This window comes from Odontomachus brunneus, unplaced genomic scaffold, assembly GCF_010583005.1.
Source record: "Odontomachus brunneus isolate Ranch 3 - 2012 unplaced genomic scaffold, Obru_v1 Obru_scaffold_134, whole genome shotgun sequence".
NCBI lineage: Eukaryota > Metazoa > Arthropoda > Insecta > Hymenoptera > Formicidae > Odontomachus > Odontomachus brunneus.
The window spans coordinates 723,255-751,156 of NW_022639584.1; the positions used below are offsets into that span (position 1 = coordinate 723,255).

General features: G+C 40.9%; 1 protein-coding gene across 3 annotated transcripts in view; it reads left to right on the forward strand.

Annotated features, from left to right (window-relative positions):
• LOC116850127 (matrix metalloproteinase-2) overlaps positions 1-27,902 on the forward strand; it is a 236,249-nt gene that overhangs the window by 90,451 nt on the left and 117,896 nt on the right. For all 3 annotated transcript variants that reach the window (XM_032828036.1, XM_032828037.1, XM_032828035.1), the window contains exons 3-4: positions 1,206-1,307; positions 4,285-4,454. In XM_032828036.1, coding sequence (XP_032683927.1) covers positions 1,206-1,307; positions 4,285-4,454 — 272 coding nt within the window. The remainder of the gene's footprint in view (positions 1-1,205; positions 1,308-4,284; positions 4,455-27,902) is intronic.

Sequence of the window (27,902 nt, forward strand, 5' to 3'; positions counted from 1 at the left end):
TCTCTCTCTCTCTCTCTCTCTCTCTCTCTCTCTCTCTCTCTCTCTCTCTCTCTCGATGAACCTTTCTGAACTCGCCCTACAGTCTCTCAGATCCCGAAACAACATTTTTATGTACTATTTTTTCCGTTTTTCCATTAAATGTTTTCAACTTCAACGAAACATAGGTTTTCTCCCCGAAAATTCTGGTTTTTCATTAAATGTTTACAACTTTAATGAAACATAGTAGTTTATGCTAAAAACAAACTTTTAACGTTATATTTTAATATTATACGTTTATTATATAAAAGTCGGCCCTAAGGCTATGGATGATTCTGTTTCTCGTTTTCGTTATTTCGGAAAATAAGGTAAGTTCAGGAGAGGTCAATTTCCCGTCCACGTCTGCACATGTTTGTATACGTTATGTGAAGAAAATAACGAGATATTCGAAGGCAGTCTCGTGAGAAGAATTCAATATAAATTTCACCTCCCACGAGTGTGCCCAATTTTTTATAATTTTTATTCGGACACGATACGCGGATAAATCAATATAGCCATGCGCAAATAAGCGCATATGCATATACACATTTTGGTTTATGCATATGTACGTGTACACCGTGGGATTACATTGCGCGCGCTTTGTCCTCGTTACGGTAACGATCTTGTGTCACGAGATGATTTTCGCCCGGTATCAATTCAACTTTCGTGCTCGTTAAGAGTGTGAAAAATAGGAGAAAAAACAAGGAAGAATTTTGCCGCGATTGGAATCGCGGCAGCACGCGAGTCGATAAATCGTTGCGCCATTTCGAACAGTCAATCGAGGCAGAAAAGAAAAAGAGAGAAATATAGGGAGAGAGAAGGAGAAAGAAAGAGAGAGAGAGAGGGAGGGAGAGAGGGGGAGAGAGAGAGAGAGAGAGAGAGAGAGAGAAAGAGAGAGAGAATTATCGTTTCGGGAAAGCCGTAATCTGATGGCGCATACTTGCGCTGAACTATTTCTCATTAGAGCAGCCAAGCTAATCACAACTACATACGTATAGATTGACGTCAGAAGAGAGAGAACGGCTTTGAGTTCGCGTAGACTCTCAATGTAAGATGCTCTTATCGCCTTTCAGAGCACATCACGTTTCGGCAAATTCTGAATTGCTCATGATTCCCATGCTCGCATTTAAACATCGCTCAAACTGTCGTTTAAACTGTACTCAATTGTTCTCTCGCATTTTGTGTTGCAGCAAAACTATCTCATGAGGTTCGGCTACTTACCGCAGACTGACATCGAGACGGGCAATCTACGGACGGAGGATCAACTCAGGGACGCCATAAAGAATCTGCAGGTAGAGTAGAGTTTATTAATATTCTGGGATTGCCCTTTTGAGTTTACGGACTTACGATTATTCTGCAACTTATGACGGCCAAATATTTGTCAAACATTGACTAATAAGGAAACCCACACATGTGTCCGCCTCCAATTTTCATGAACTTATAATATGTTGTACTTTAGATCAAAATAACGTTAATATACGTTTTTTTATTGTATGTGCCCTTCCGCAAGTTTAGAGGGTGAAATAAGAAAATCGGTTTTTTTCATTCAAAGGAAATGTAATGAAAACTATAAGAGATAGAAAAAAATACTTTGAATAAAAGTTGAATGGTTTGAAGAGTACTTTACAAAAATAATTTTAATAATAATAATAAGAAGAAGTGATGGGGGAAATATTAACAAAAAATTTTTTTTTTCAAATAATTTCTGTAAAGTATTCTTCAAACCATTCAACTTTTATTCAAAATACTTCTTTCTATCTCTTATAGTTTTCATTATATTTCCTTCGAATGAAAAAAACCGATTTTCTTCAAAGGGGTATTTCACCCCCTAAACTTGTGAAAGGGCACATATAATAAAAAACGTATCTATTATTTTGATCTAAAGTATAACATGTTACAAGTTCATGAAAATCGGAGGCGGACACTTGTGTGGGTTTCCTTATAAGAATCTGTCATTCGGTACTGGACCACAATTGGCAAATTAATTGATTACGTGGTATGGTCTGCAATTCTTGAACGTATAAGTGTGTAACTTGGCTGAAACTTCTTTCACGCGTTTCTTTTCTAAACCACACCGTTTAACACGTTTAAAAGACGTCAATTATAATTTGGTACGCTTAAATAATGTAACTTCCCGAGTCGAAATTTTAACCCCACTTTCGACTTGAACTTTCTCACATCCATGTATGTATTTCAGAGGACCTATTGTGTGACACATACACAAATCCTATTCAAACTGAAATCCTATTCAACGCTTCTAAATGGCAGAGAACGTACAAAATAGCGCTTGTAGGTCCTAAAGAGGACCTCTCAGCTACTAATCGAACCATTATGGCACAGAGAACCAATAAGACGCAAGTACACAAAACTAAAATGTTAATTTTAACTTTATACCTCACAGAAAGTCCACTGTAAACTTTATGTAAAAGTAACTTATTTGTGGTGTGTTACTTATCGATGAATGTTAATTAATTGACACTCATCGATTTTTTCTGACATTCATGTTTGTTATTTTAACTTAGCTCAGTATAAAAATAACATAAACAATAGTAAAGTGACATTTTTTGCGTTTTCTGCCATTTAGAGACGCTAAATAGGACTAAACTTCAGTCTCCAGTTAGTAGGTTGAACCGAATCAAAAGAGGTTGACATTGGCTTCAGAGCATCAAAATAGCTCTAGTCAAAATTTTGGTACTGTGAACCTTGAATTTCACAACGCAGTAGCGAAATGAGCAAAGTAGGTTTAATTCTAATGATACAATTTACCTCTACTTTGATTCTGATGATGTCTGATATTCCTCCACTTTCTTTAACGTCAAATAGATGTTGAATGGAATAGTGAAACTGAAAATAGGACCGAAATTTCGACTCGAGCAGGTTAAATAGAATCAAAACAGATAATGTAGGTTTCAAAGTATCAAAATAAGTGTTAAATGGAGTAGTAAGGCTAAAAGTAAAATGAAAATTTCGACTCGGGTTGAAACGACAAGAAATTTATGAAAGGAAGTTTAGTCGGTATAACACACCTGGATTTGCACGAGTACAGGCAGACGAAAGCGCGGAAGAGCTTGTTGCGACGGATCGAGTGAATCTTTCCGTATTCTTCAAGAGAGAGGAACGTGTACGTCGTCTTGAAAACACGATCGATCTATCAGTTCGCGGCAACCGGAAGCGCCGCGAGCGAATCGGTAGAGATTCGCGCCGGAGGAAATGGGAAAACGGGCCAAACGTCCCGAGGGATCTCGCGTTGAGTGTCGACGTATACATATATCCCTTTCGGCAGACATGCATCTAACTGGCATGCCCGATTTTCATGTAAATTTTCATCGCGCTGGTCTTACCATTTTTCCCTCGCGAAAAGCGTTTCACTCCCGCCCATTGTTCGGGGCGGGCGGTAGGGGGAAGACGTCGAAGGGGTTGAGATCGCTCGAACTAGATGGAACGCATCGGGGAATGCCCCGGACATTGTAATCTTGGGTCCAGCGAGCTTGCTCCCGCTCGCAGAGAAAAATCCCTGATGGTTTTATCGGGATACGATAAACGCGTTTGTCAGATTCCGAACACGTTTCTGGCTCGAGCGCGCTCGATAGCGTTTATTCCGGCTCGCGGGTGGAAAGGCTGCAGGAATAATACGCCCGCTTCTGGCAAAGGCTATTCAAACGGTAACTTACCGCATTCTCGTGACGTTGATGGTCGCAACGAGACACTTTGCAGTCGGCGAATTTTATCAAGAGATATATGTCGCTATAGAAAATTGCATCTCTATAGGACATCCCAAATCGAAATTTTAGCCATACTTTTGACTTAAATTATCCAATGTCTGTCTATACTGAAGAATCAGTACATGTTTAATGTACATGGAGACCGAAGTTCAATCCTATTTAGCGTCCCTAAATGGCAGAAAACGCAGGAAATGTCACTTTACTATTTTTTATGTTATCTTTATGTTGAGCTCAAAGTCAAAATAACAAACATGAATGTAAGAAAAAATCGATGAGTGTCAATTAATTAACATTCATCGATAAGTGACACACCACAAATGAATTACTTTTACACAAAATTTACAGTGGACTTTCTGTGAGGCATGTAAAAAAAAAGTTAAAATTAACGTTTTATTTTTGTGCACTCTTATTGGTTCTCTGTGCCATAACGTTTGATTAATAGCTTCGTAACGAAGTTGACAGAAGAGAAACAAAGCATGGTGGCTTTTGAAATGTGAATCTTTTAAGTAAAACACATTTTTAAATAAGCATCCGTTTCTGTTATCAGAGATTCGGCGGGCTCCGCATAACGGGCGAGATCGACAAAGCGACGCAGAAGCTGATGAAGGCGAGGAGATGCGGATTACCGGATCAGCCGGATCCCAGATTCAGCAAGACGAGGCACAAGCGTTTTACCATTCATGGCCAGCAGTGGTCGCACCGGAATCTCACCTGGAGGTGAGTACATTTCTAAAGTTGCGCTTGCAACACTCCTCATCTTTTGATTTACGTGATTACACTGTAAAAAATCCTGCGTACACAGTATGTAAATAAACCCGAGTCGAAATTTGACCCTATGTTGAACCTTGAATTTTATACCGCAGTAGGAGCTAAGATAGCAAAATAGGTTTAATTCTAATGATATAATTTCTCCTACTTTGATCCTGATGATGTCTGAAATTTCTGTTTTCGCTTTCTTTAGCGTCAAAGTAGGTTGAATAATAGTAGAATCTTACACGGAGAAAAAAGATTTGCTAATATATGGACAATTAAAATTATTAACTACAGGAGCAAATTTTCTTGCTTTCATAGTAAAGTTATTTAGTTGTGATAGCTAAAAGATTTGTTAATATATATATTAGCAAATCTTTTAGTTATCACAACTAAATAATTTTCCTATGAAAGCAAGAAAATTTGCTCCTGCAGTTAATATTTTTAGTTGTCCATATATTAGCAAATCTTTTAGTTATCACAACTAAATAATTTTCCTATGAAAGCAAGAAAATTTGCTCCTGCAGTTAATATTTTTAGTTGTCCATATATTAGCAAATCTTTTAGTTATCACAACTAAATAATTTTCCTATGAAAGCAAGAAAATTTGCTCCTGCAGTTAATATTTTTAGTTGTCCATATATTAGCAAATCTTTTAGTTATCACAACTAAATAATTTTCCTATGAAAGCAAGAAAATTTGCTCCTGCAGTTAATATTTTTAGTTGTCCATATATTAGCAAATCTTTTTTTTCTGTGTAAAAAGCAAAAGTAGGTTCAGTTGCGAACCTCTATTGAAGCTTTGACTCCTACATAGAATATATATATATATTTTTTTATAGAAATATTTAAAAAATTTAATAAATTTAATAATTTTATAAATAAAATTTAAAATAACGAAACAGAAACGTCAAATAGCATACAAAATATACATTTTATTTGTTGCATATGTTTTAGACATCATCAGGATCAAAGTAGGAGTAATTATATCATTAGAATTCAAGGTTCAACGTAGGGTTAAAATTTCTACTCGAAAATGAGTGTCAATATCGTCAAAATAAGTTTTACCTAGGTTGTAGATTATCTATGTAGGCTCAAACTATTTTTAAGAGCGTCAAAGTAGCATCAAAATTTTGACAAAGTAAAGTTAAAGGTTCAAAAGAGAAGTTAATGAGTATCAATATCATCAAAGTAGTTTTTATCTAGACTATAAACCTTCTAAGTAGGCGCAAACTATCCTTAAGAGCGTCAAAGTAGCATCAAAATTTCGACTCGGGAATGTTCCAAAAAATCCATTCTAAATTTTGTGTCGAAAGTAATTCATTCGTATGTTTATTTGTGTGTAATTTACATTATGTATAGACTAGTACATAATATAAATAACACACTAATGAACATATGAACGAGTTATTTTCGACACAAAATTTAGAGTGGACCTTTTGGAACATTTGTTTACGTACTGTGTACGCAAGATTTTTTACAGTGTACAGATATGCAAACGCGTACCGCGCAGGACCCGCTCGACGAGCGTGCCCGGGAAGGTGTCTGCCGGTTCCCAAAGGGATCCTGAGAAAGATCTTGCGAAATGCCGCGGGAACGACGTGGCGCGACGAAGAGCCACCTCGTTTGGTCGAAATCATCGCGGCGCGTAACGATAATAATATCCTTCCGCGTCTTAAGCGCATTGCTCGTCGCGACGATAACTCATCCGCGCCTCGTCGTACCTGTTGGTTCCTCCAAGCAGGATGTTTGGCTCCCTTAATTGCGTGCCTCGCCGCCGCCGCAGTCGCTAAACCGCTCGGAAATGCCATTGACATTGTTGGTCCGCAGCCAGCCACTGGCGAATCCTCCCCCGCGAAGATCGCGCGGATCACGAGAATGACGAAAACACACGAACGCGTCGTGTTCTCCACGTGGAAATTAAGAGCAGTTTGCAGCGCTGGTCGACAAACGACGACATTCGCGCGTTCCTCTTGGCACGCGGCCCCTTTACGCCGGTGAACGCTCTTAACATCGAAAGCTCGCGCTTTTAATTCTTAATGGACAGCGTTCTTTTTCAGCTTTTTCACTCCTCTTTTCCGCATTTGGCGTGAACGTTTTCGCCTCGCGAATAACTTCCTCCGCAAGTCGGCGCAATTTCTTACTTTGTATGCCGGACACTTTAAGTTGCATTTCGAAAAATCTCGTCGCTCCGTCACGTGCGACGTCGCATACGCCGAGAGAAAAATACTTGAAAATTTATTCGTAGGATATAAAGTCTATTTCCGCGAAGTAAAGTTTATTTCTCTAAATTACGTATCGGGTTGCTTGAAAACAATCTCAACGGAAATCTCAACCCTTTCAATCCAGGCGGTCTTTCGGCTGACTTTTACAGTTTTTGAACCCGAACTTTTTCACACACACGTTTCAGGGTAGATTAGTAAAAAACATAACACCCTCGTCGCGCGACAAACTGATTATTTTTTTTTACTCACTCATACAGAAATATTCCTTCTGTACTAAGAATGATAAAAGAATATAAATTTTTTTATTTCTGACTAAGAAAATTACGCAAAAGTATATAATATGATAATAAGACAGAATCACACATACAAACCACATAAAACAAAATATCTATTACTATTTGCATAAATTGCATAAATTTGCATAAATTTGCATAAATTTGCATAAAGTACATTATTTTTATAATATTAATCACTCGTACGTCAAATAAATTTATTTTTTCAACTTTCTACTTAAAAAAATATCTAATTAAAAAAATTTTTTTACTAATTTGTATGGAAAAACGGTGGATAATAAGAATTGTAATTGTATCTTACAAAATTGCTGTTGCGCTTTCCAGATTGGGAGGGATAATTATTGAACAAATTAATATCTTTCTCTGCGATTTTTAATTTTTATCGAACCCGAGAAATTAGTTTGACGTTCGCAATCGAATATGCGTGTAAATATCAGCGGTAAAACAGATCTCTACTGGCGGAAGTGCGCCGGTACCGCAGGAAACATCTAAGGCCGTCACGTTGATACAGAGAATTGCTGCAATATCGGCTCTGTTCCGCTACGTCATGTGGCACCCTCTAGAAAATAATCGATACCCACGCACACAACATTACTGATTCATAATTCGTTGCATTATTATAGAAACTCCTCCATTGCCGTCGTTAATTGTCGTTGTTAATCCGCGAGCTGGCGCAATTTCTTCATATGCCGGATATTTCAAATTGCATTTCGAAAAATCTTATCGTCTCGCTATGCGTGACGTCGTGTACACTGAGAGTACAATGCTTGAAAATTTATTCGCGTAGATAAAGTTTATCTCAGCGAAGACTTTGTGTTCCACAAATAAATTCTCTGAAGTATTTTTTTCCCAGTCTACTAAACCTGAGTCAAAATTTTGACCTTATGTTGAACCTTGAATTCTATACCGCAGTAGAAGTTAAGATAAAAAAGTAGGTTTAATTCTAATGATATAATTTACTCCTACTTTGACCCTGATAATGTCTGAAATTTCCGCTTTCGCTTTCTTTAGCGTCAAAGTAGGTTGTATAATAGTAGGATCTTAGGAAGCAAAGTAGGTTCAGTTGCGAATCTCTATTGAAGCTTTAACTCCTACATAGAATATATGTATTTTATAGAAATATTAAAAAAATTAATAAATAACGAAACAGAAACGTTAAATAGCATACAAAATATATATTTTATTTGTTGCATATATTTCAGGCATCGGCAGGATCAAAGTAGGAGTAAATTATATCATTAAAATTAAACCTACTTTACTATTTTAGTTCCTACTGCAGTGTAGAATTCAAGGTTCAACATAGGGTCAAAATTTCGACTTGGAAATGAGTGTCAATATCGTCAAAATAGATTTCATATAAGTTGTAGATTATCTAAGTAGGCTCAAACTGTTTTTAAGAACGTCAAAGTAGCGTCAAAATTTTGACAAGGTAGAGTTAAAGGTTCAAAAGAGAATTTAATGAGTATCAATATCGTCGAAGTAGGTTTTACCTAGGCTATAAACCGTCTAACTAGGCGCAAACTATCCTTAACCCGGGAATGGGCGCGTATTGGTCATTACTTTTTCTTTTTCTACTTATATCATTTAATCTATTGACATTATCGTATTTTCGCTTTTACGTAAATTTTCTTTGATGTTTTCTCGTATAGCATGGAGAAGTAGACGGCATAGCGCTTATTTCTATATGAAATTTAATACGTTTTTAACAGTCGATCTAAAAGATCATAGCGCGCCTACTAACGTTAGTCTTTTGTCTCTGTCGCGTCAGTTAGTCTTTTATCTCTGTGCCGCCGAATGTCTATTGTTTTTCCGACATCGTAGTTGGACAGTTCTCTCTTTTTTTGTTGAATCAATAAAATTTTCAACAGCACGCGTAATTGGAATATATATCCTTGATTCAATAGCGATATTATTAAAATTAATACTTGAATTATTAATACATAAATAATACATAATGTGATAATTTTAATATTGCTATTAAATCAAAAAGATTTATTCTTTATTTTTAAATTTATCAAATAAAATTTTAAGTTTATTAAATCAATGTTTAAGTTAATCAAAGTAAAACGAGAGAAGCAAGAAATTCTTATTTCGTTTTATTAAACTAAAAGAATATCATTTTTTACTAATGCAATAAAAATAAAATATTATAATATATTCACATATGTATAATAAGTTTAATATGTTTCCTAAACATATTAGATATAGAAATGGTAAAGAGAAGAAAAGAGGGGGAAAGGAAGAAATAGTGACGTCATAAAATTATTTCTTTCAGTTATTATGTTTCTTTTAATAATTGGACTGGTAATTTATCAATTATTATTTAATTATTACACATATATGTGCTTAAATATATTTCGATCGAAATGACCGATACGCGCCCACTAACATTGGTCCCGTTCACGCGCCCACTCTCGGGTTAAGAGCGTCAAAGTACATGCAAAAAAAGAACTAGCTTCCAGAGCTAAAAAATAGCTGTGGCAGATAAGATGTGTCATTGAAATAGTGACAGCTAATGTCGATACTACCGAAGCTAAATTTATTCACTGTTAAACTTAGACGCTACAACGAGAAATATTAGCTGCTAGAAATAAATGACTGTAACAAATGATTGTAGCTGTACGGCAAACTTCTTTAATATATGCATACGATAAGAAATTTAGGAATAATTGCCATTTTCTTAGCTACTTGAAATAATATGCATTTTTAATGTCACCTAATATATTTGTATTTCATAGAAAATGCATCTTAGCTGTCATAGCCAATTCTTAACAGTGACAGCTAAACGATTAGCCTTTTGACTAAGTTTGAATCAGCTACCGCGGTTTAGTTGATATTACCAAATCATTTTTTGGCGTGTAGCATCAAAATTTCGGCTCGGGAAAAGCTGCATGATGCCCGCGCGGAGGGGAAGAATCGCGATTCGCGTCTGAGATGCGGAGGAAATTCGGCCGATGATATTCGCGCGCGCTAATTAGCGCATGTCCCGCGGCGCACCTCGTTAATTAGCCGGTCTAACGAGCTGGGCCTTCCGAGGAATCGGCGGAAAACACAGTCCCGTAATTTTCGCGCTCCCGGCGAAATCCAGTCTCCGGGAGCGCCGGGACAGTCCGAATCAAAGTGCATCGCCGGCGCGGGGAACGAGCGAGTCGAATGATTAACTTCGTTACTCGCTGATCGCGCCGTGTGAATTCTGCGAAATTCGGCCGGTCAGCCCTTTGTGCGCTGCTACGGGACCGAATTCGATGGATTTTTCGCGCCCCCGTGTTCTCCGGTTCGTTTGCCTTTCCACCCCTTTCGAGGCTTCGTTTGTTCTTCTGGGAAATCACGCGTGTGCATCTGCGCGTGAGCGCGTCTGCGTTCCCCGCGCTTCAAAGGCAAACCTTCCTGCCTTTCAGATTGGCGGGAACAGCAGAAATTGCAGGCGAAACTGTAGAGATTATATTCGCGACGTTAAGTGCGGTTTGAGCCGTGGAAGAAGCTGGAGTACGGGCGCGACTTAATGGCGAGAGCGGGCTGAGAAATTAGCGGCACTTCCGCTAATTTTCCTCCGGGTCTTCGGATCCGGCCGAATTAACGTCGCCTCGAAGTTCCCCGCGACTTAGCACGTAGATTTCTTCGCGGCTCCGAACTCTCCCCGCGTCTCGCTCGCGCGACAGCTCCCTCGGTCTCCCTTCTCGGACATTTTCAGCCCGAATTTCGCTCGCGTGAAGTACAGCGGAAAATAATTGGAAAATCTTTCCGCGGGAATAAATGGCCGGGGTGATTTTCTCGGGGCGACGCGCTCGAATTCGGAGAGGATGTGCAGGATGCGCCAAAACGAATAGAGACGCCGGTGTCTGGGCATCCGCTGGGAAATGCAATTCGCGGTAGAAAAAGAGCTCGTGGTAAACACACGCGCGGATTTACGAGCAGTTTGTATATCCGCGTGGCGATATCGATAGCCTCGCCGCGTGTATTTGGTTCGCCTGGGGAGAGATTGCAAACGTCAGTATTGGCTTAAGGACCGTTGCTGTTTACGAGACAGCTGAACGTTTCTACGGTCGGCTGCACCACGGAAGGACGGTAGAATTTGTCGTCGTTGTCGTCGTCGTCTTGCGACGACGGTTTATACAGAGTCGGGCTTTGAGGATGGATCCTTTCCAGCTGCAAGTCGGAGAGCTGGCTGATCCATTGTGTTTGTCTTTGCGAGTCAGGCGGGAAACGTCGTCGCGGCAGCGCGACGCGTTTTCACCGCCGGTATCAAAACTTTGTTGAAATAAGGATCTAAAGTAAAGACAGGGAGAAAGAGAGAGAGAGAGAGAGAGAGAGAGAGAGAGAGAGAGAGAGAGAGGAATCCGAATATCGCTTGCAATATGGAATTTGCGTTGCGTAAAAAGGAGGCACGTATCGTGATGCGGTTTCGCGCAAGCACTTCTAATCCACTCCCGGGCGATCGTAAAAAGAAAGCTCACTCGGCTTCTACACGGAGAGTGTGAATAGTAAAAATTACTATTTTGTAACTGAGGCATACGTCCATGTTCTGCAGTGATTCATTATCCTTTCGTATCATATGTGTTACTTGTGACTTTGTTACGATAAACCTCGATAACTTCGAGACGGCCGATCAAAAGCGGATAAGATTATAGAGTTTTGAAAAGGACTATGAAAATATGTAATAAAAAATAGGGTACCGTTTAGAAGATTCGACGTGACCTTAGCGGCGCCACCCAAGGCCAAACTGATGAAATCAGTAAATAAATCTTTTCCCGCATACCCTTTTACCGCGAGCGACGAAATATATTATTTTTTCATTATCTTCGACGCCGTGCTAAAAAATTATAAATAAATATTTTCGTGCAGAGTGATCGTAAACGGACCGCCCGAATAATTCAGTCAAACTGTGCCGCGAATTTTTTTTTAGACGAAGAATAACCGAAATAGAGATGGGAGTAAATTAGTATCGACATATATTCGGCGTCATAGATCCGCCGAACGACAAAAAAGTTGGCTTCTCGCGGTTTGCGAAAAGGTCAAAGAAGATTGGCCCAGTTTTTCCTTTTTCTCTCTTCCTTTTTCTCGCTTTTCCTTGTTCCCTCTCTCTTTCTCCATTCCTTGATTTAACTTTTCTCCCGGTATCGAACGTCAAACTTCGGCTCCAATGCGCGAGGGCTGGTGTCGAGAGACGACGTGGACGATACCTCGATAGTCTCGGAACATCGCCGGATCTGCGAGTGCGAGCGAGGGATTAAGGAAGTTAGCGAGAATCGTTTCTCGCGAGTTTTTTCTCGTACGCGCGCGCGAGAAAGAGAGAGACAGAGTCACGATTTTCTCTGATGGAATATTTAACGTCGAACGTGTTGAAAAATTCGCACAGCTGGACTCGGGAACAGAGTGTAGAAATTTTCTTGCTTGTATGTGGTGCAGAACAATGCATATTTTATTTCCTACATCTCCTTCTCCCCTTTCTTCTCTCTTTCGTCGTATTATAAAATTTATATTATTTTTTTACATCGAAAAATTAAGGACATGAAAGAAAAAGAGAGAGAGAGAAAGAAAGAGATTACAATTATTATTGTCGATAACGATACTCAAACAGTCAGATTATATATATAATGTTTGAAAAAGATAACAAATTGCATGCAATTTTCATTTAATTACGCGACAAATTGGTAGATTTAACTTTAAAAGTAACAATGTCACCAGAGAATTCTGCGGAATCCAATTTATCTAGAAAACAACGTTTCTACGATGAGAAAAAAAATAATTTAAATTAAAATTTATTTGCGGAATATAAAGCTTAGTCGCAAAAACAAATTTTATATTTTCCAGAAATTTTAACTTTATATTCCACAAATGAATTTTAAAATATTTTTTCTCGGTGTAAATTTTTACATCAAGACTCGCCAAAGATGAAAATATAAACTTTCCTTAATTTCTGAGCAAGCCGAACGTTTCTGAAGCAACATATATATAGATTACTATATAAATGACACCTCGCATATAATTTACGTCGTCTACATGTAGAATACTGTAATTTATACGTATAAACGCGCAATCGTGCTCGTAGTTGTATTCGATATTTATATTTATATTTATAACTAATAATCCTAATGTTATAAAAATCTTCACTATTATTAATTTTAATATCAAATTCTTAAGTTTACTTACAAAAATGCTTTTTAAGAACTTTTCTAACAGTGTAGGTGTGAGCTAGTAGATTGAAACCAGTAAACCGTTTACTGGTTTCAATCTACTAGCTCACACCTACACTGTTAGAAAAGTTCTTAAAAAGCATTTTTGTAAGTAAACTTAAGAATTTGATATTAAAATTAATAATAGTGAAGATTTTCATAACATTAGGATTATTAGTTATAAATTAGTTATATTTCATATTTCTTATGAAATCTAATTTTTTCTATCTTATATTCCATGTTTTCTTATTAAATTCCATATTAAATGATAAAACATCATAACACGTTATGATATGTTAGAATAATTTTTCTAATATATCATAAATACGAAGTTTCGCTCACGTGACCTGAAAGATTCAGCTTGCAAAGTCTCGTGGCCTTTATCGAGATTTTAACGGAATTATTCACAAATTTATTTTTCATAATAGCATTTCTAAATGATTATGAAAATATTATGAAAAATAAAATCTGATTATAATGTTTCATAACTATATGTTATTAAATATAATATTGATTTTACTATTACTTTTTTTATAACATAGTTATGTAAGAAAACTTTACATCCCAGCTATTAAATTTAATATGGATTTTTCTAACATTGTAGGACATTCGAAATTGAATTATCACACAGCGTCAAGTAGTTGAAATCAGGGGGAGAGAGGGGGTGTTTCATAGTAGCCTGGTATTTTCCGCGGAATCCTAGCGAGTAACTATGCAAAATTTCGTCCAGATCGGTCAAAGGATTTGGGAGTTGACACGTCTGGGTGGAGACGGGCGTTCTATTTTATTTATCGTCTATTACATTTTCTTTTTCCGTCATTCTGGAATGGCCGCAGAAACTTCTCCACGGCAGTACCGCTCGTTGTATCGTATTAACTTACTTCCGTCGCGAGCACACGGCTTATGACAAAAAGCTCCGTATCATTTCGCGCACTTGAAATATTATGCGCGTTACGCTGAAACGACAGCCCGTTCTATCCGCCGCCCGCGGGCGAAACGTTTTCGCGCGTTTTACACGGCGAAATTCGCTCCGGAGCGCCGTGTGCGTTACGGCGTTTCAGTCTCTCTCCTCCTCTCCCTTCGTCCTCTTCCTCCTTCTGTTCCTGCTCCTCCTGCGCGCCGGCAGAGCCGAGAGCGCAAATTGAATCGGGGATTCGTACGAGGGAATTTTTGCGCGAGAGCATTGTCGAGATTCGTGGGCCGGAAGAATGTGGCGCAGTTGACACAAAAATATTTGCGATCAACGTTTAAGAATACAGGCACGCAACGAATTCGCTCGTAATGCCGGACAGTACTGACTTGGGGGCAAAAATTGCGCGCGCTCTCTCTCTCTTTCTCACTCTCATCGGCGACGGTTTTCAATTTTACAGAGTTTTCAATGGATTCCGTTCATACTGCGTCATGCATGCATGAATGACGCTGATATTTCCGCTGCAGTTACGTCCTTTCAAACATGTTCGGGGCGCCGTGTATTTCTTTTTTTTTTTTATTATTTCTCCCGGTCGCCTCGTTCGTCGAATATGCATGCCGCTGTTTAGAAATTTAAAGGGGGATTTTGCATTACGGTCGAAATACAGAATAAATCATAAGAGAAACTTAGGAAGCATTTTGCGAGTTGACCACCTTCGTGTCTCGTATCACGAGACGCTCGCGATTGGGTTGTCTTGGCGATAACGCGGACAGACTGGGATGCCCAGAGTGATTTATCCAGTGACTGGACACCACTCAGTGAATGAAAAATTTTGCTTAACATTATTTATTATAACACTGAGGCATGTAGCGCACGAGAAGTACTTGAAAATTTGTTGGTGGGATTATTTCGTAGAAACGAGCTTTGTTTCTCAGAGATAAACTGATGTATTCCAAGTATAAATGTTTTTCTCAGTGCAAACGTAACTCACAGGTAATGAGATTATGATCGGAAGAAAACACCGAAGGTTAACCTGGAAGTCTGTTCAAATATTGGAGTTTGGTGCTGAAGTGTTCATTAACAGACCTCTCTAGTGTTCATTTATTAGACAGGAATCACTCTAGAATTGTAGAAGTAGCTGCCACTCGCGACATTAGCAATATTCGCGCGCTGTCGAGATTACCTAACAATAGATTCGTTTACCGCGAAACAGTGCGCGCTGCAGTTTTCCTACCTGCCCTCGTGTGTCGCCTCGTTTCTTGCCGCGAGGCCCGTAACTCGCGATGATAGAACGCGCCAGTTGGCGGCCGTCCAGCTAACGGCTATCCAATTTGTTCGTGGAGAAAAAAAGGGCGAAGTAATCGCCACATAAATCTTGTCGTTAATCGTACTTTCTCGCCTCATAATGCCCGCAACGTTCGCGCGCGTCGAGATTGAAGGAATACAGGATGCGCTCTGGTAAATTTTACAAATTATCTGCGATACATCGCAGATGGATTGATTGAAAAATACAGCCGTACACCCATCCGTCCGTCCGTGGTTTCATGTGCCGCGCAAATGGACGCTCGCGATATTTTTCAGCGCGCAAAATCCTCCGGAATTCTCCGCTTGATTTAAACGCCGGCTTCTCCTCCGTCGACTTCCGAGTCGATTTTTCCTGAACTAAAATTAGGTACCAATTAAGGACGTGCACCTATTAGTTAAATGGAGGAGCAGAGTAGCTCGGAGCGAGCTCTGCCTCTGCGCTGTTTAACACACACGCGCGCACACGTGTTCTCCTCTTCCCTCTCCCGTCGTTTCTCTTTCTTTTTCTTCTCAGTGTATCCGCGCGGGTGAGAGCGTTTTCCCGAGGAAAACACTTCCCTGTGTCTCGCGGTAATTAAAAACTCGCGGAGAAAAAGGTCGAGCGGGGCAAAGGAGTAACTGCGCTAATTGACCCGATTTCGCGACGGACAATCGCGGTTTACTCACTGGAACACGGAGTTTTCGATTCGCGTGCTCGCGCCGAACGAAACTCCCGTGTTTCTCGTTTCATGCGGATTCAGTCGCGAGTGCAAAGTCCGTCGTAAGCGGACTTAGGATTTTGCGGGGCCAAAGAACCTACGACTGCCATTTCGCGACTTTACGACCGTTTCTTAAGAGCCCACGACTCTATCAACGGGTAAAAAGTGCGGCCAAGTTAAGCCTCACATATCTTGCGGCATTTTCGAAATCTTAAATTGTTTCTTGGTAAAACTGTAGTTTGTTTCATGAGTAGATCAAAGATACAGAAGCATCAAAGTGTTTTGTTTTTTGTTTCTCAGGAAGCTCATTTCTACGAAATAATCCCTTTATAACTCCAACAAATTTTCAAGTACTTTTTTCCTAATATAATTATGAAAATGTACACTGAGAGAAGAAAAGACTTAGAAATTTATTTGCAGCACAAAGAAAGTTTTTGAGAAACAAAGCTTTGAAGAATTTATATGAAAAAGAACTCTATATAACCTCCTCGCCGTGCACGATTACGGCGTTGAGTTATTGGACGATGGTCGTTGCTGGGATTACGGCTATTGTTTCGGGAATATCCGCATATGACCTCATTGTTTACCGCAAAAAAGATATCTCGAGGACTCCCGCGGGACACCCTCCGCCAGATCGACCCTCGCAGAGGGTATCCAAACCACGTGACCCGGCAGGATAATTAATTAAACCATTATGTAACGGCAGTTGCATTGCGGCGTGCCGGCTGCCAAGGGGTGCGTGGGACCCCCGAGTCGCGGTCTGAAAGGGGACCAGCTCCATTCGCAAGGAGGGAGGACCCACGGGCCGATCCCGCGGGTCGCGCGGCCACAATAATCCCCATTGTTTCTAGCAATTAAGCCTCGCGCCGTCGTCCTGGCGGGAAGTCCTCGGAGTCCTGACGCGGGAAGTGGATCGTTTCTCTCTCTTTCTCTTCCTCTCTCCCTCCCTCTCTCGTGCACGTACAGATCTCTCGATCATGCGACACGTGATTGGCCACCATTGTCCGCCGATCCACGGCGATCCTGAACAAAGGACACGTCGCTCGACGGTCTGTCATGGTGCTCCATTGTCTTCCGGTTTGTTTGCGTTATCCGCGAGCGCGGCTTGCGTTGCGCAAACTTGGACCCTTGACATTCTTGATTCTTCGTCCCTCTTTCTCTCTCTCTCTTTCTCGTGTTCTATCTCTTATTCTCATCGTTTGTCTCCTGGTTCTCTTATTCACCCCTTTTTCACCCCCGTCCTATTCCTGTCCGGCTTTCGCTTCAGCCGACATCTAGCTCGCAGTGATCTTTTACACGCGTCCTCCGCGCGTTTCGTCGAACGTCCGTCGATGACGACGACGACTCAATTAAGCCGAGTCGGCTTAACGCGATTATTACAAATTCTCCGGGGCCGAGGTCGGATTCAAACGAACGAGCGAGCGAGCGAGCGCAGATCAGATGATCAGCAAGGACGAACAGACCGTTCCTCGGAAGATAAACGTGACTCAGAAACTCGACCAACTTATATGGCAGTAGCTTAATTTAGATTTACTCCTCGCTCCGCACACTTTACCTTGCCAGGGTTGCACATTAATCGATGAAAATTTTCTTCGGCTGAAATAGTCGGCGAATCAACAGTCGAAACTGATTATTCGTCACATGTGATGACGAATAATTTTATCAACTGATGAAATCGATTACATTGAGGCGCTGTGACTATTCTCCCGCACGTCTGCGTAATTTCTTTCATTAAAAGGGGAACAGTGTCAACCCCGGGGACAGCCGTCAGATGGAAATGCGTATACACGTCGTCTTATTCGCGGTGGAAGACGACAGTAGGACGCAATAAATTTTCTTCTTCTTCCCTTCTTTCTTTTCTCTTCCACTCTTCTTTTCCTTCTGTCGCTCTATATCCTTCGTCGTCCTCGTCGTCTTACGTTAGTGTTCCGCCGTCGCCGTTGCTCCTGCGCGGAGGATGATTTATTAAACCTGCCGCGTGACCTCGCGTAGGATGTCGGAAAGTGGAAATGTTCTTCTCGCCTGGATGACGCTTATCAGTGGTACGCCTCCGTCTCTCGCGTTTGGCGCTCACTCACATAATCGCCTTCTGTGCAGTTTCCCGCGAGAGGAAATGCCTTTAATCAACGCGCGTGCCTAGAACCTCCCGTTCTGCGTTCTTTTGTGAATTTTGATCAAGTGCCACGCCGCGCTGTCGCAAAATTTTTCGGACACGAGAGCGCACCGAGCGGGAAAGCGCTCGAGTTGTCGGGCGCGTTGCACGTGAATAAAAACCGGCTGGAAAATTTCATATCTATGGTGACACGGAGAGAGGGTGTGCGAATGTTTATTACACACTAGATCGTGTAACTCGCAGCTGCAGCGCAATGCATTGTATCTATAATGTGGCGTACGAACGGCAAAGGTCGCCATCGCGATGTCTTCCTTTTCTCTCTCTCTCACGCTATTTGAGAGAAACTTTATTAGGAAAAATTACCATTCGACGAGAGAAATAGTGCGCGAAGCGACGGATTATATAAAATAGGAAAGTGAAGTGTAGAAAGGCTTTTCTAGCCCCATTTTGTAGCATTCAAAATCTTGAATTATCTTGAATATTTTGGTAAAATTGTAGCTATTTTAGATACTCAAGATATTCAAGATATACTTAAGCTATTTGAGATAAAGATACAAAAGTACGAAAGTGATGCGCCTCACCGGGAAAAATGACCCAAAAGGATCACTTTGATACTTATGTATTCATTAATCTGCTTTGATACCCTTTGATATTTATATATTTTTAATCTATTCATGAACAGCTACAATTTTATCAAAAATAATCTTTGACGCTTTTTGACGAACTAACCGATAGTCAACGGCAAATGTGCTGCTGGGTGCATCGTGACGGCGAGAGGAGGTAGCGGGTAGGCGAGTTGGAAAATAAAAGCTGTATTAAAAGCAGACAGAAAGTGACAATAAATTCATTCGGACAGGCTGGATCATACGTCGCCGTTGCTATTTTTTTCAATCCCCGACGAAATGTCAACGGGCTGCCCTGTTGAAAATTTGATGGTGCGCGACCGGAAATAAATTCGACGGGGCGGCTCGCTGACGATTAATCGATCTTTCGCCAGTGATTTGCGGTATGGCATAAAGTATGCAGGTTAATTGGATATCCGCGGGCGCGAACGAGCTTTCGCTCGGTCGCAGCGTTCGCGGAGTATCGATATGAAGGCGACACCGAAGGCAAACTTCAAAAACATCATTCGCGAAAGTGCGGAATTTCTCTTTCAGAGATCGCCGGGCGCGAGACACGTCCTCCTCGACGTGGAAGTTGGCGCGCGGCTCGTCACTATTGCGACCAAACCCGTACAGCACAAATCTTCAAAGGACGTTCTAAAGATGTTCTAAGGACATTTATACATCTTAAAAACGTCCCAGAACATTCTCTGAAGATTTTGTGCTATCTGGGAAGGAGTTAACCCTAGGTATACACACTGGGGTCTCCGAGACCCCAGGCAAAGTTTGAAACTCTAGTATTAGTAGAGAGAATAAGTAAGGAGGATATGACCGCCGTGTAAAAAAAATTTGAAGTCTTCTCTGTAGATAGTCTACTGTCGGAGCAGTCAATTGTCTGTCGGTTTTGTGGTAATTCACAAGTAAAGTAAGCCCGGGGTCTCCCAGACCTCAGTGTGTACTTCGTGCAACTTTTTTGCAAGTATATTTTGTAATTAATTTTATTCGAGATCATAGTGTAAATATATATTCTAAAAAATGTTATATTAAATAAGTAAAAAATAGAACTAATTTTTATTGGGAGACAGAAATACACGGACTAAACGCTCAAAATGATACTGCCTTATTGGGTGAATGTTATTTGCCGCTTTTAAATTATTGACGTTTTTCTTTTTCTGTTTCTGTTACATGCACTGCAAGTTATTGAGTTTGTATTTTTGAATAAAAATCCTAACTCTTATACTTATCTGCAAAACCGCGAGAAAATAGAAATATGAAAAATCGTCAATCTCGGAGCCTTTAATTGTAATTTTCATGATAATATTCCAGTATTTAAGCGACGATTTTTTTCTTTGTACCTTGAAATATACCTTTTCAAAATCTGAAAACTTTTCGATTATCTCTATTACCAAAAAAGATATGTATTTTTCAAGCTATTACGGTAAAACAATGTTTTCTTTGCATTTATAAGTTATTCTAATGTTTCAACACGTTTTTATTGTATGATGCTTATTATGATTTAATTCTAATTTTTAATAAATATATGTGTTTATCGGTCTATTAATAATCGGAAAAAAGTCAAAATACGGTGATTCTTACCGGAGTTATAATAAAAAAAGTAGCTAGGGTTCTTCAGAGCCCAGTGCATCTACGTATGCGAAAAATAAGTGTGTATCTAGGGTTAATAGTAGGATGCCGGGGCGGGAGGGGGTTAATAACGGTGGCGCGTGGCGCGGGAAAGGAAAGGGATGAAGGAGAAGAGTGAGAGGGACACGGCAGGGTGGAAGGATGGAGCAGCGTCTCGTGGTTAGTAGCGAAGAATTATCGTCGCGGAAAAAGAGGACGACGAGGGGGCGTATGAGAACGACGCGACGGGCGCATGTTTCGCCACATGTGTTTCGTATCAGCTCAGCTCGCAACGCGACAGACGAGAACCGGCACGGCGTGGCACGGCGCGGCATGGCGGCGGCGGCCTGTCGGCTCTCCGCTTCTCTTTTGCACACAAAGAGCACACAAAGAGCACAGTGGTTCGCAGCTGCGATGCAGCGTATTATTTTTTTCGAAGAGAACGCCACACGCAAAATTCCCCCTTTTTTCATTGATCGTCTTTAAGGCCGAGTGCGCAGAATTATACACCTACATTCACTTTGGGTGGATCTTTTTATTGGCAAAGAGTATTGACTCTCCGTCGCTCAGAACGCTATCTGCTCGTCCACACATGCCGACAGAACTGTGGTTCTTCGTCTCAACTCGCGAAACAGATTGATTCTCACGTTGATGAAGCCAATATAGCGGTCTCGTGTGCACACACTGACGCTCGAAAAGTTTCTTTCGCGCGAGAGGTAATTCGTAAATTTTGTTTCCTCGATTTTTTTACCGATATCATCTCAAAGCGCAAGGTTGGCGTTTGAAATTGTGCAAAGTCTTTTCACGCGAGAAGTGAAACACGTGAGTTTTACTTCCTCAATTTTTAACTGATATCATCTCTGAGTATTTTTCACTGATATCATCTCTCAGCTCAAGATTGCTGCTTTTGTGTGCTCGTTATTACGATTATAAGGTTCGTTAAATTCTGTACAGTTGGTGCAAACATGAGAGTACATAATTGCAAAAAAGATACACGACCGGAAATGTTTAGTTGTCAGAGCGGCATATAGTTGCATCACCCTATTTATCTTTGTGTGGCGTATGGTTGATATGACTCAGTTACTTCGGCACGTCGGCTACACCAGCGTAGCTGCACGTGATCTGGTTGTGACGACGAGAAATCGGTTGCGGTGACACTTAGCATGGATATATTCTGGTCGGAGCAACCAGATATCGTCGCTGCTGCGACACCAGTAACTCACCAATTGCTCTGTGATTCCAGCGACCACATAATTAATTGTTCCGTATTTCACCATTGCATCCGGTTAGCTCAACCAGACTTACGTGTGGACCGACTATACGCGTTCCTTTCGCGTATAGTATAGGAAAGTCCGAGGCTAGTTGGCTATCGGGATAAGTTGGCAAAACCGATTATTTCTGCTATTTTTTAACAAGTTACAGAATTAAGCGAACAAGATTTTCAAACACAAAGATGGTTTTGAAACCCCTGCTTGCTTGATTCCGAAATCTATTAAAAAATAGCAAAAGTAATCGATTCTGCTAACTAGTCCCGGGCTCTCCTACACAGAGAGAACGATTTGGTTGAATCAAATTAACGCTTCTTTGGAATAGTCCAAACGAATTTTTTGATTGATCAAACAAAATTTTATTTGACACAACAAAAATATTTGTTAGTTTCAAAGAAATATTTTTGTTACGTCAATCAAAAAATTTATTTGGACAATTCCAAAAAAAACATTTATTTGATTCAACAAATCGTTCTCTCTGTGTATACTCGGAAATTATATTCCTCGAGTATAATTATTCTTACACGGAGCACAAGATTCCTCATCAGGACGCGTCTTTCAAAATTTTTTTATAAAGAAAAATATTTTACTCTCTTCTTCTTTTAGGGATATAATTAAAAAAAAAAAAAAAAAAAAATATATATATATATATATATGTTGGTTAAGTTAAGCAAGCGCATTTGAGAAGCGAGAGCGTGTCTTCTCATGCATATGCGTCTTATTTTTTAATCGATACGGAGAATATTTCCTTCGTCGTCATCCCATTCATGTTGAACGTAATAATATTCAAAACGATTCGCAGCTGTCAGCGACTGCCCGCGGCCGATATCTCTTTGGGCCGACGGTTAGAAGTCGTGGTTAGCGACGATACCGGTTTATCATCTCGCTTTCGGTCCGTTATTTATCACTAGCGGGATATCGTCGCCGACACCGCCCTTCGCAACTCAGCATCCGCCTTTCGAATTACACATCGCGTTCAACCGCATTGCGCCGCTCAAAGCAACGCGTAGGGATGTGCGATTTACGAAATTGTGTATCGCGATGCGACCTTTTCCTAAGAATCGCAATGAACGCGAATATCGCATAATTTTATACGACCATGAAAATCGAATATGAATTCACGGAAAAAAAGATCTGCTATAATACATATGGACAACTAACATAATTTGCTGTATTAGTCACTTTTTCTTTGCTGCAGGAGCCAATTTCCTTGCTATAATAACAAGAAAATCTGTTCTGTAACAAAAAAGTAGCTAATACAGCGAATTATATTTAACTGCTCATATGTAGCAAATTAGTTTGCTGCTGCAAAATTATTTTTTTCTGTGTTTAAATATAATTTCTAAGCGAATATGATTTCTAATTGCGCGCGCGATTTTTAATCATAGAAGAGTCTGGAGCATAATGGGAACCGTAACGTTTAAATAAATGTTAAACATATCAGAAATAAGTGAATCAAATCTCTCTTCTTGTTGCATCAAAATATTTTTTGAAAGATCTGCTATAAGAAAGCACAAGTCGAATATTTCCTGATCGGATGCAAAAATTCATCGGTATTTTGATCGGAAATATCCGTTTGTTAATTTTTTATCGAACAATTGTGATGAGTGATTTCTAATCGCAGGCGCGATTTTGCGATGAAGGTCCATTGCGATTCGAGAAAAGAAAATCACAGTGCTCGCGATGTATCGGAAAATCACACATTCCTACGCACACGCGTCGAAATATTTGCTTCCTTTCTCTTTTGCCCTCTTCTTTTTTTCGCGGCGATTTTCCGAGAGAAAAATTCTCCCGCTGACACTGGCGACGCGCGATTGCAGAACGCGCGCGATGGGAATGTATCGGACACTGAATAACAAAGTTGTCATTCTGTCCGTCTCTAAAAATAGAAAATGCGCGGCCACGTGGGCGCACTTGCTCCCTCGCGAGTGGATAATTAAACGAGTAATTGAGAGAGACTGTGCGCAGGGGAAAGTGCCGACGGTTCGATTGGCGCGAGCACGTCCGAATCGTCCGAATTATCACTATCAAACAAATGTTTCTTCGCTAGGTTTAGGTTTAGGTTTCGTTAGGTTTTACAATTTCGTTAAGTTTTACGTAACTTTTGTTCAGGATTCTAGAGTTAAAAGAGGATGAACATCACAGGGAGATCTTCACGCAAAATTCCGCAAATAGTTCGGATAGAAATTCTGCTTCGGTCATCTATATCGATTAAATGCAAAACATGTGCGACAACGCAGTATTTGCTGGTCGTTTATTTATATCAGCAGATTTCTCGTATCTCTAAATCATTTTCGCTACAATCGCAGGACTGTTCCTGTTTCCTCTCGATTAATTCAGCGTGTTATTCTAAGGAGAAAAAGAAATTTTCGTTGGAAACTGAAATGATAGCAGACGGTAGGGGCGGCGATATCGTGACACTCTGTAGAAAGATAGGAAGGACGCGGATGTGCCGCAGTATTTTGTGGGTCGAAGTGCCGTACAGAATCCACACGGCGAACAATGCCTGTCTATCGCGTGCGAGCTAAACTGTCTGACACGCGATCTAAAGTAAGCCACTCCGCCGAAGTGAAGGAAGGTTCTCCCTTGAGATAATGTCGAGGGCTTTGATCTATTGTCGCGTAATTAGCGCGACGACGGTGAGTTGGCGATGCGGAAATTGTTGCGTCCCCGATATATTGCGACGATGATAATTAATTACAAATTTGGCTGTGTCTCTTTCTCCCTGCCTCTCTTGTGTAGGAGGGAAAAGGAGTGATTCCGTTCTTCGACAGTGCCAGTCAATTTTGAATAATACAGTGCCGCGTTTGTGCCGACGCTCGATACACACGAAAGTTGACGAGCAAAAAGCGATACTGTTGACATTTTATCTTTGAAAAAATCACCGAATGTCGTCCCACTTTTCGGGGGATTTTAACGTCAGCCGATCTTATCTCTCTCACTCTCTCTCTCTCTCTCTTTCGCGAGGCGAGCGAATGTAGTTCCGTAGTCGAAGTTGCGTAATATCGATTTTAGTCGATGCGAGAAGTGTCGACGACGACAACGACGACGACGACGACGACGACGACGACGACGGGACGGTGACGACGGCAATCCTGCGATTACGTGTCGGTGTGATGTATCGACTGGAAGGAACAGACGGTAATTTCGGGCCTCGAGTTTGCCCGGTGTCACCCATTAGGAACACCTGTACGGCGTGTAATCACAATGCACCGCCGTAAATGAGACCAGATGCAGCGAATATGCATTACGGATGCACGAGCGCACGACGTCGCGCAAGACTGCGTTTGCAGCGAGTCGCATTAGCTCGACAATACACACCTCGGCTCAGTGCCTTTCAACCGTCTTGCCGTTCAGCCATCTTCCATTTTCTTTTTGTCTCCTTCGCCGGGAAGATATCGCATTAAACTGTCGCGCGAGAAACAACCGACTCGCGTATGGACGCTCGATTTTCGCGACCGGCCGTAGTTGTAACGCGAAAAAGCCATCTGACCCACAGGAAATACGTTTCGAGAAAAAGGAAGATGAAAATTTGATGCGCGACTTCAAAAGCATAGACAGCACTGAAGTTCTTCGCGATCGTTCACGAAGTCAAGCATGGTCAATTCTTTTTAACCACTTCGCTGGCATTGACGCACTTTTGCGTCAGATAGAGAGGTCTGTTTTTTTTACTTTGCACTGGCACTAGTGCAAGCAGTGTACACTAAAGTGTTCTTTTCAACGATTACGGCGACTTTATGTCGTCATCATCGCTGTTCTTTTCTTCAGTGCAGCGGTATTCAGTATAACAGAACGCTGCACTGTCTAGGTCTCGAGTTAGGGCAGCGTTGTAGTGCAATATGGCGACGTACACGAATAAAAATAAGTTGGAACCCTCAAGTAAATAAACAAGCAGCATAATAACAGCAAAATACCTGTAAGGTAAAATTCCTATTAAGGTAAAATTCAATATAATTAAAGCAATTATAATATGATTGTAGTTATTCAGATAAAATAGATTACATATTTATTTTAGATATGAAGTTAAATAGAAAAATGGCACAATTTTAAAGGTGCCCAGATAGCACAGAGAATTCTAAAAGAATTCAGTCGTATGTCACCAATTCTGAGTTTATTTTTAGACAAAAAGAATTCTTTTCACTGAACTAAACTCTGAAAAATTCTTTTTACATCTGAAAATGAACTCAGAGTTGGTGACATACAACTGAATTCTTTTTGAATTCTTTTTGAATTCTCTGTGCTATCTGGGTGGTTTTTAAGGGTCGTTGCAACATTACAAGCATCTTTTCTTCTTCATCTGAAGAATCAATTAATTCCCATTTCGAGCTATTTGACGCGTCATATTATTCACTGTCCTGTGACGTTCTTTTCCTTTCTGTCAGGACTCCTACACTGTTTAGTGTAGTGCAGTGTAGTGCTAGTGTAGTGCAGTGCCAGTGCAGTCCCAGTGCAGAGAAAAAGAACAGACCTAAGGATGTACCAAGAATGGCATTGACGCACTAATGCGCACATCATTTTATTTTTTCCCCGTTAGCAAGATTTTCATGAAACTCAGCACCCAGAGGCTTTTGGGGTCGCTGATTTCGAATCTGAACTCTAAATTTGAAAATTTTAAATGGCGGATCAAAATGCAAAACTTGATTATGATGAAACCTGATGTTTGGGAGTTTTTGAGGTCGCTGCTTCCGAATCTGAGATTAGTTTTGTCAAATTCAAGATGGCGGATCCAGTATGTCGAAAAATGACTTGATTTGAATAAAACTCGGTACGCGGGGGTTTTCAGGGTCACTGATTTCGAATCTTAGCTTAAATTTCGAAATTCAAGATGGCGGACCAAAATGCGAAAGGTGACTTGATTTGGATGGAACTCGGTACTTGAAGGTTTTTAGGGTCGCTGATTTTGAATTTGACATTAATTTGAACTTTCAAATTTTGATCTCAAATTCGTATTCAGCGATTCGAAAAGTACTTTAGTACTAACTTTCATAAAAATCAAACAGCATTTAGATCTTGCCATTTTTGGATCGGTTGATGCTGATTCTCTTTGCCAGCGAAATGATTAAGGGTATTCCTTGACAAACTTAACACTGACACTTAAAAATGGACAAAGAAGACGCAAGTACATAAAAAATAAGAATCTTTTCTTTCTTTTTTTAATTAATTTTAAGCCTACATTGAGAGAGATTATCCGATAAAAAATTGACAAACAGATATTTTCGATCAAAATACCGATGAATTTTATCGATTAAATTTACTCGAATACTTCCGATCATATAATGGCATTTCATTAGATAATGATGAGAAAATTATGAACCGTTATTTCTCATCGGATGGATCGGACACAAAAATTCATCGGTATTTGAATTTGAATCAGTATTTCGATGGAATATTTGTTTATTAATTTTTTATCGAATAATTTCTCTCAATGTGTGAATATAACACGTCACATATACCCATTGAGAATGCGTTATTGGGCCGGGGAAACGTCTGAACGCGAATTCAGCGGACGCCATTCCCCGGCGAGGCGTTCTGGGATTCGAGTCACGTGCCTTCCTAAATAAACGGCTCGATTAAATTGGCGCGAGCACCGGCGAGAAATTTCGCGGCGGCCCATTAACGGCAGTCGGTCGCGCGGCGTCTCTGAGGGCGCGCGCGGCCGCGAAAAGGGGATGGTCCGCTGCTTGAATGTGTGCTCAAGGTGTACACGGACACGTGTGCGCGCCGGCATCAGCGCTGACTTTTAAATTGCGCGCACATGGTCCGGGAGAGCGAGACGTCCCCTCTCCCCCCGATAAGGGACAATTATCGTCGATAGTCGGAACAACGCCCCCTCGTTCTCTCGAGCTGTACACCGGGTGTCGCGAGCGAGCGGCGCGAGACAATGGGCCCCCTTGTTTGGCGCGCCCCACCTCGGGGCCCTTTGTCCCGGAAGAAGAAAAACGCGCACCTTTGGCCTCGACCCGGTGCACAGCGCGGAACGCGCACGGGGAGGCGTTTCTCTACGGTTTCGCGTTATGCCGACAACTTGGCGATGCGCGCGCGCGCGCCTTCCGACGCGGTTTTCGCGATTACACGGAATTCCTGTCGTCAGAACTGATGGATTATCGACGAGCGAGTTATCGAGCTCTCGTGAATTTCATCAGGTTCCAATCGCGGCGGATCGTCGGCTCTCCCCCGCCATCCCTCCCCTCCCCCTCCCCCCCCCC